The 8,737-nt window shown below is 38.0% G+C and overlaps 1 protein-coding gene across 1 annotated transcript; it reads right to left on the bottom strand.

The window, feature by feature from the left end:
* Positions 1 to 132: 132 nt before the first annotated feature.
* spi1a (Spi-1 proto-oncogene a) lies at positions 133 to 7,834 on the bottom strand. Its single transcript, XM_052122927.1, has 5 exons — positions 7,542 to 7,834; positions 7,132 to 7,222; positions 6,732 to 6,904; positions 4,357 to 4,510; positions 133 to 998 (listed from the first exon to the last, which is right to left on the bottom strand). Exons 1-5 carry the CDS (start codon positions 7,578 to 7,580, stop codon positions 682 to 684), a joined length of 774 nt encoding a protein of 257 aa, XP_051978887.1. The 5' UTR covers positions 7,581 to 7,834; the 3' UTR covers positions 133 to 681.
* Between the last annotated feature and the right edge of the window lie 903 nt (positions 7,835 to 8,737).

Raw genomic sequence — 8,737 nt, 5'->3', positions numbered from 1 at the left:
TACACATCTGGGATGGCCTGAGGGTGAGGAAATGATGAGAGAATTTTCATTTTAGGTTGAACTATCCCTTTAAAACTGAATGAAGAATATGAATCAATACAGCTTAAGCATGTTTCAACAAGTTAGCAACAGACAACTAATAAACTGCCTCAGCTTCAACATCTGAAGTAAGCAGGTACACATACCTGTGCTAAAGTCACTAAAATAATGAAGGGTTTAATTAATTAAATAGTCAATTCACGTGGCAACCTTTCCACAGCTACAAGCAGTTATAAAACAAGTCACGTGCTTGTTGCATGCTGTTTCTGTCCAAATCATTATTAACCTTGCAAATAAGCAAGAAAAACATTAACCCAGGGTTGAAAAAGTACAGTGTGAAATGTCAAAACCCGACTACCCAGATTAATTTCTCACCCACAGTTAACCCAACGTTAAACATGACCCTGGTTAACAAAGTGTGGGAAACTTAAATCGGCTGAGTAGACGAACTCACACTGAAGTTATTTGTTTACCCTTCCATTACAAAAGGGCACTTGAACACTTGTTGCGAAATATGTATTATTTCAATTTAAAATCCCTGAGATTGACATTTTGACAGCAAATTGTGCTCTGTTTTACAGAAGACAAGTAGATGTTGTTATGGGCAAGATAAACCGGATCTCGAGTGCTCTCAGTCCTCTCTCAGTGATGATAAAGCCTCCGTTCCACACTCACTCTCCTCAACACCTCACCGCTGAACTGATACGTCAGTTTCTTCTTTACCTTTTTGACCTCGCCGGTCTTGCCATAGTTGCGTAGCGCCCTGGCCATCTTCTGGTAGGTCATTCTCTTACGGTTGCCCTTCTGCTGGCCCCAGCGGCCGGCCAGAGTCTCCTTGTGTTTTGAGGAGAACTGAAAGACACCACGCTCTCGGTCCACCCACCAGATGCAGTCGCGCATATCTCCATCTTGCAGAAGGTCCAGGAGGAACTGATAGAGGCGAACTTTCCTTTTGTTTCCTGTAGAAGTTGACATTTATTGTAAAACACTTTCTGAACGACACCCAGCTTCAACAACACTGATAGATCCCATCGAATACACCAATTTTGATCTGAAATATATAAATATTAATGACCTGCTATGAAACTGTATTTGCCATTATTTAATTAAAACTATATTTTGTCGCTGTGACAATGGCATTATTTTTAATATTGTTTTTATTTTTACATTTGTGACAAAGTACAGATCATGTCACTCACAACAGAGTACAACAGTCTGGTTCCAGATGTAGAAATCCCATTTAATTTCTCCAAAGGCAAATACATTTGTAATGATAATTTAAAAACCTTTAAAGACAGACCTATTTTGAGTTCAGAGGTCGTTAATTGAAGGTACAAGTTGAAGTCAGAAGTTTACATACATCTTAGCCAAATACATTTAAACTGTTTTTCCACTACCAGTATTACAGACAGATAGATAGATAATTCAATTCCTGACATTTAATCCTAGAAAACATTCCCTGTTTTAGGTCAGTTAGGATCGCAAGTTTATTTTAAGAATGTAAAATGTGAGAATAATAGTAGAGAGAATGTTTAATTCAGGTTTTATTTCTTTCATCACATTCCCAGTGGCTGAGAAGTTTACATACACTTTATTAGTATTTTGTAGAATTGCCTTTAAATTGTTTAACTTGGGTCACGTGTTTTGGGTAGTCAGAACTGGTGTAACTGAGTCACATTTGTAGGCCTCCTTGGCCCTTATGACAATATAGGACTTGTTTTACTGTGGATATAGATACTTGTCTACCTGTTTCCTCCAGCATCTTCACAAGGTCATTTTCTGTAGTTCTGGGATTGATTTGCACTTTTCGCACCAAACTATGTTCATCTCTAGGAGACAGAATGCGTCTCATTCCTCAGCGGTATGATGGTGTTTATACTTGCTTACTATTGTTTGTACAGATGAATGTTTGTACCAGACTAGTGGAGGTCCACAATTGTTTCGGAGGTCTTGGCTGATTTCTTTTGATTTTCCCATGATGTCAAGCAAAGAGGCACTGGGTTTAAAGGTAGGCCTTAAATACATCCACAGGTACACCTCCAATTCGCATAAGAAGCTAATCATCTAAAGGCTTGACATAATTTTCTGGAATTTTCCAAGCTGCTTAAAGGCACACTTAACTTAGTGTATGTAAACTTCTGGCCCACTGGAATTGTGATATAGTCAATTAAAAGTGAAACAATTTGTCTGTAAACGATTGTTGGAAGTAGATGTCCTAATAACTTGCCAAAACTATAGTTTGCTAATATTAAATCTGTGGAGTGGTTAAAAAGAGATTTAAAGTGTATGTAACCTTCTGACTTCAACTGTATATGCCTCTGCTGAAGCCATCAGTCATATGTTAAAGTCATCTTTAAACTGAAATCCTTTATTAGCAGAATTCCTGAAGAACTACACCACCCATGATCCTTAAAGAAACTATCCACCAATCAGGAAACCACTGCATACAAAGTGCAATAAAATAGCTCTGCAGTGACCGCCCTCTCCCATGATGCACTGTAAATGACTCAATCGATTAGCTCTCCCTAAACACTTGAATTAATAAAAATATTGGCATATATCTGTATATTTCAGAATAACATGAAAATACTTCTTAACAACAGCTTTAAATCAATAAATGTATATTTTTCCATAGCTTTTAATTTGATTACCTCATTTGCAATGCTTCATGGGACTGTAGTTCATTCCCTCATTTATGATGTTAAGTACACAGTCTTGTAAAAAGCTAAAGATCTTTGTACCTTTTTTCTTCAAATCAAAGCTTTTAATGATGTGATTCACCTCGGAAATGGTTGGTTTCAGTTCTTTTATGAAGGATTTTATGAAATCCCAATGGAAAAAATGAATGGGAAAAATACTTCCGGAGCCAAGATGGCTGAAAAAGTGGGTGGGTGCTGTTGCGTTCTATATACCATATGTAAAAGTCTGTGGAATAAGACATTTCAGAGGGTATAAAAGCAGTAATGCGTAGCGTGCCTTTTTGGTTATGGAGCTTACGTGAATTATTAAACATAAACATTACATTGTTGTCATTTGACCTTATTACTTTTCTTACATTTGTCACAAGTGACGTCTAGTTCATCTGGACAAATAATGTCAGAAATACAACATTTAATCTATATTAGTGTAAAAATATCCTAAGTTTAATTTTTGTAAAAGGAGATGTATATTACAGTTCAAATGTCTCAGTACACTGGATTGTACAATAAGATTCAGAATCTCACACAGTGTGCTCTGCTGTACACTGGACCGCACATTTTGGCACATATAGTAGATCAGCCAGGCATTCCATGCATACAAAAATTCACATACTGTGCACATACCCACTGCAAAATAGAGAAATAGCAGAGTAGCATGGTTGTACTGGCCATACTGTGACTGTGGTGCCATTTTTGGTTCATTACAATTATCGCGGCAGTTCCAATATCAAGTGTCCACTCTGTGGCGCTTTCAAGTTTTAAATCAACAGCCTAACTCCCAGTCCCAACCCTAAACCTTAAACCAAAATCTAACTGAAAGTGTCATAAAAAACAAATGTTATATAAAAAACACAATCGCTAAAGCAACCACATCATTTTGTGGTGCTTCTATGACATTTTCGGCTCACATGTCGACTCGCGTGTTCATCAGGATTCGTACCTCAGTCCTGTACATCACAAGCAGGGCTGGGCTGGTAATCTGGCATACCGGGCATTTTTCCGGTGGGCCAGCGCACTTTGGGGCTGATCCGGTTCGGACTGGCCATTGGAAGAACCGAGCGGGCCGGTGGGTTGAACGCGAAACTTGCTGAATGGGCCGCGATGAGCTAAAATGAGCCGCTGTGTTAGGCAGAACGGACCACAAAACGGTGCCGCGATTTGCAGAAAAGGACAGCAACACCCCCCCCCCACCCCCCCATTCTCAAGTTGTATTTACCCTGGAAGTGTCTTTTTAAAACCCCATGAAATTAAAATGAGATTTTGGTCTCCATGTCTGTTAGCTTTGACAGCACTTATTTGCTAATGTACTACCAAATTGCCGATAAACAAATTTAATTTATATTGTCTTTATCGTATAGGAAAACAGACCAAAAATACTGAAGACTTATTGTGCACTACACCGACAAGCAAGTAGCAAATAAACGTTCATTGCTTTGACAAACTAAAGGCTACTTGCTATTTTTTTTAAAAGGATCAAGCTCTTCAAAGTGGGAAATGAGTCAACACAGGACAGAAAACTGCACCCATCAAGATATTTCATGGGTTCTTCAAGCATACATGAACCACTTCACTTTGTGTTTAAACTAAACATGACATGTCTTTGCTATTTGTAGCTCACCTGACTGAGTGCTGGAGGTGCCCCGGTGACCCTCAGCATCCTCCTCACCTTCTGACACCTCAAAGGGTGGACTGCGACCCCCAGGGTCCTCATCATCCGTGCTACAGTGGGGGACCGGGGACCGTGGATACAGCGCATGAGGGACGTAAGTGTACTGGAAACAGATGTGTATACATCAGTCTCACTTTCATATTTGACTCTAACATTGACAGAGAAACCCACAAAATAATATCCAGCAATATTAACTGTCATATGATCTAGTGTAATTCAGCCCACCATTAGAAACACACACACGCACACACACACACGCACACACACACAAATCTTCTGAAGTACATTTTCATATGAATAAATGGTCATGTCCTGGTTAGTTGTTCAGTCTTACATTTCCCAGACTGATTTTGAATAAAAAAAAATGCTTGTTTAGCATGATCTTGTATTAGTGGCATCAAATACTTGGAACCCACAGAATTACTTTACATTGAAGGAGGAAGTATGAAAATTCGGTGTCAACAAAAAAGGGACACAGAATGCTGTAGCTCGGGATTTACAAATCAAGTGCACATCACATTTTGCTACCAACTCATTCCAGAGACCCACACAATGTTTTTTTCTATCAGCAAACTCCAACCACAAGAACACATCAGTTGTGTTAGTTTTATTTAAAAATCAGATATTGTTAAAGGTATATTTCACCCAAAAATACAAATTCTTTTATTATTTTCTCACGCTCATGTCATTTCAAAATTGCACTTTCAGAAACATTCCCTAGTACCGCATGCTTCGGAAAAACATGACGTTAGAAAATGGAAACTGGAAAAACGTATTCGTGTTTCTTCTCTAGAACACAAAACGGGATATTTCAATGAATATTCACACAGCCCTTATACATACAATGACAGTTCAGTTGACCACGTCTGTCAAGCTCATAGGGCAAAAAAGGATTGTGATATCTCTGTATGAGGAACAGAGAAGTGTTCAATTGTTATTCACTGAAAATCTAGCTCAGAAATCTCCTTCGCTTTCACATTTAGATTCAAAATGGCATTGATGCGCCAGGTTTGAGGTCATTTGCGATAAAACATCATTTTTATATCCTAACATGACACGTGCGTTTGAATGTGTAGAAAGGAGAATGAGATTTGTGAGCTATGCCGGAAGGGAAGATTGTCAGTGAATAACAACTTAAATTTTGGTCTGTTGCTTGTACAAATCTTTCGTATGACTTAATACATTAAATAATGTGCGCGAGTCATGTGGAATACTTTTATGGTGTTTGATGGTGTTTGACAACCTCAGTCCCCGTCTACTTTCATGAGAACAGAGCAGCGAGAAAATGTCCCAAAAGAAATCAAGTGATTTGGGTTTAGAATAACACATCATTTTATTTTACAGTAATTGGCGAGCTGCTTCATTCAGAAACGTTATGTTTAAATGGCTTATGTGACTTAACAATGTAGTAAATTCATTGTATTGTGTAACACGCGTGTGTATGTGTTGTGTGTGATTGTGCAGCAGCAGTGGCAACAGTCTTCTGTCAGGAAAAGACAATGTTGAGCAATCAGTCTGTTTGCTCTACTCACATCCTGCACATCTCTCTCTCTCTCTCTCTCTCTCTCTCTCTCTCTCTCTCTCTGTGTCAAATTCAAATAAGCTTTATTGGCTTGACTTGTGCAGTATTGGCAAAGCATTGGCCATTACATGAGCAATGAACAAAATAATGATTATATTGATCATAAAAAAAATTAATCAATCAATCAATAAAAACATGAATATTTTTTTCGGACTTTCGTTTTCTGGCTGACACTCTTAGTTTGTGGCAACTAACAGAAATACTCAAACCAGCCCATCTGACACCAACAATCATCCATGTGATTATCTAACCAGCCAATCATGTGGCAGCAGTGCATAAAATCATGCAGATATGGGTCAGGAGCTTCAATTAATGTTCACATCAACCATCAGAATGGGGAAAAATGTGATCTCAGTGATATGGACCATGGCATGATTGTTGGTGCCAGATGGGCTGGTTTGAGTATTTCTGGGATTTTCATGCACAACAGTCTCTAGAATTCACTCAAAATGGTGCCAAAAACAAAAACATCCAGTGAGGGGCAGTTCTGTGGATAGAAATGTCTTGTTGATGAGAGAGGTCAACAGAGAATGGCCAGACTGGATCAAACTAACAAAGTCTACAGTAACTCAGATAACTGCTCTGTATAATTGCCAACCTAATCTGAGATGTGGGTTGGCGCTGTTTTGGTGGCTCAAGAGGGACCTACACAATATTGGTTTTAATGTTGTGGCTGATCTCTAAATATACTGTTTGGGTGTGTGTGTGTGTGTGTGTGATTTTGTTGCTTAAAATAACCAACCTGTGGAGGAACTACAGGTAGAATTGTTGCCATCCCTGGATCTACAGAGGGGTGGTAGGGCTCCACATCTCCAAAGCGGTATTGGGATGGGTGCAGTTCAGTAAACTGAAGATCCTGCGGTGGCTCAAACTCACTGTGTTGGACATGAGCACTTGTGTAGTCCCATCCACTCTCTGACACAATAATGACAGCAAGAGAAAGAAAACAGAGGGTCTGATTTATAAAAACTGGTTTCAGAGATGTGGAAATTGAGATCTTTTGATATCTTGCAGTTAAAGTTAAATTCACTTTTTTCAAGAGTTCAAGAGTTACTTTGGACAGGGAATACATGTCAAATAATGCTCTGCGAATCATCAGAATCAGTTGTAAACGTTCATAATATGTGATGTTTTAAACTCACCTGGAAGCGTTTCGGGGTCAGTACTGAGATATTGGTAGAAGTCATATGTGGGTCGACCGCCATGATCATACGGGATTATTTCTTCTGATAACTGACAAATATTCAACTTCTTTCATTTTCTGCTTATCTATATTTCATGTCTAAATTCATATCACAATTCTATATATATTTGATTTAAGAGGAACTCTAAACTAACAGTTTAAAATGTTTAATTAGACAGATCACATAAAATTTAAGCTATTAATTACAATGAAAATGTGTCAAGTTAACAAATAGACTACAAAATATTACAACAAAATACTACTTTCTACAAAAATGACTACAAAATTATACTTTCAAAATTGCTTTTCATCTGTTTTACCTGCAAATCTTTCAAATGTATGAAACAGAAAACAACCTCTCATACTTACAGGTGAAATAACACAGCTTTCCATTCTGTAATGCAACATGAAGCCCTTCAATCACACAACTTCTGCTGCACTTTCTATCTCACAGATTCACACTTATTTACAGAATATTGCATAACATGACTTGGGAATTACTTCACAAGATCTTTATCCTGTGGTGTCTTTAAAAAAAAAACAACAAAAAACTGGTATGTGCATCAGATGTTGTTTTAAAACTGTCCGCCTTCAGCTCTACTGTCCTGATTAAAGAGTCAGATGTTGATGTGTGCGGGGATCTTTCCTGCATTGTCCCTGTGTGATTAACCTGACTTCACTGAAGGATTCAGCCTCTGATAGGTCAAATGAGCCGATGATTTTTCATTTGCGACACTGTCAAATGATTTCGGCCAATCATGATGCAGATTATGGGTTGGCCTAATATGTATCTCCACTATCTATTAGATCATTTTTGGCATAATTCATCATGATAATTTCTGTTTTAGTAAGATTTTTGCCTACATCAATCTGACCTTTGTCTGATTAAATCAAAATTAACGGGATTTGTCAACTGAAAAGGTTTTTTTTTTTTTTTGCAGGATGTTACTCGTGGGTCCTATACATTAGTAGTGTATTTGTGATCATTTGCAGAAGCAAAGGAAAGTAAATGTAAAAGGAAAGCCCTGTGTGTTTGTGCAATGTTGTAAATAGGCCGTGCCGTGCACTCGCTTCATCTAAGGGGACATTTGTGTATGTACTATTGTGTGAGCATCATAAACTTTATGCCTCCAAAGTGAAGTTCTGACACTGTCTTGTTCCCTTTTTAATCAAAGGTTTGCGCTATTATCGCAGGTTTGAGGAAGCAACTACTATTGCAGCAGACAAACACATTATTCTATGTTTGGCTTGGATTTTTGTATGCTAAACTCAACTGACATTAGGTGTTTCCACCATTGTTTTGGAAATGGAAACATTTGAAAGAAAAATTCCTATAGAACTGAAGAAATAGTAAATAGGAATTATGAGATCATGGCATCTACTGTACATGGAATACACAGGTATCCATTGCCTTCAGTTATGATTGTAATATTTATTTTCTAACCCTAGGATGCATGACCCAAAAACATACACGAGTGCATAAAGGGTGTCAAAATGACCCTTATTGGATTCAATGCTTTTCTTCTAAGAAAGGTTTTCTGTTTATACTGAACCTTTATCTTCAG

Source organism: Xyrauchen texanus, chromosome 49 (genome assembly GCF_025860055.1).
Source record: "Xyrauchen texanus isolate HMW12.3.18 chromosome 49, RBS_HiC_50CHRs, whole genome shotgun sequence".
Classification (NCBI taxonomy): domain Eukaryota; kingdom Metazoa; phylum Chordata; class Actinopteri; order Cypriniformes; family Catostomidae; genus Xyrauchen; species Xyrauchen texanus.
This window is presented reverse-complemented; position numbering and strand designations above follow the sequence as displayed.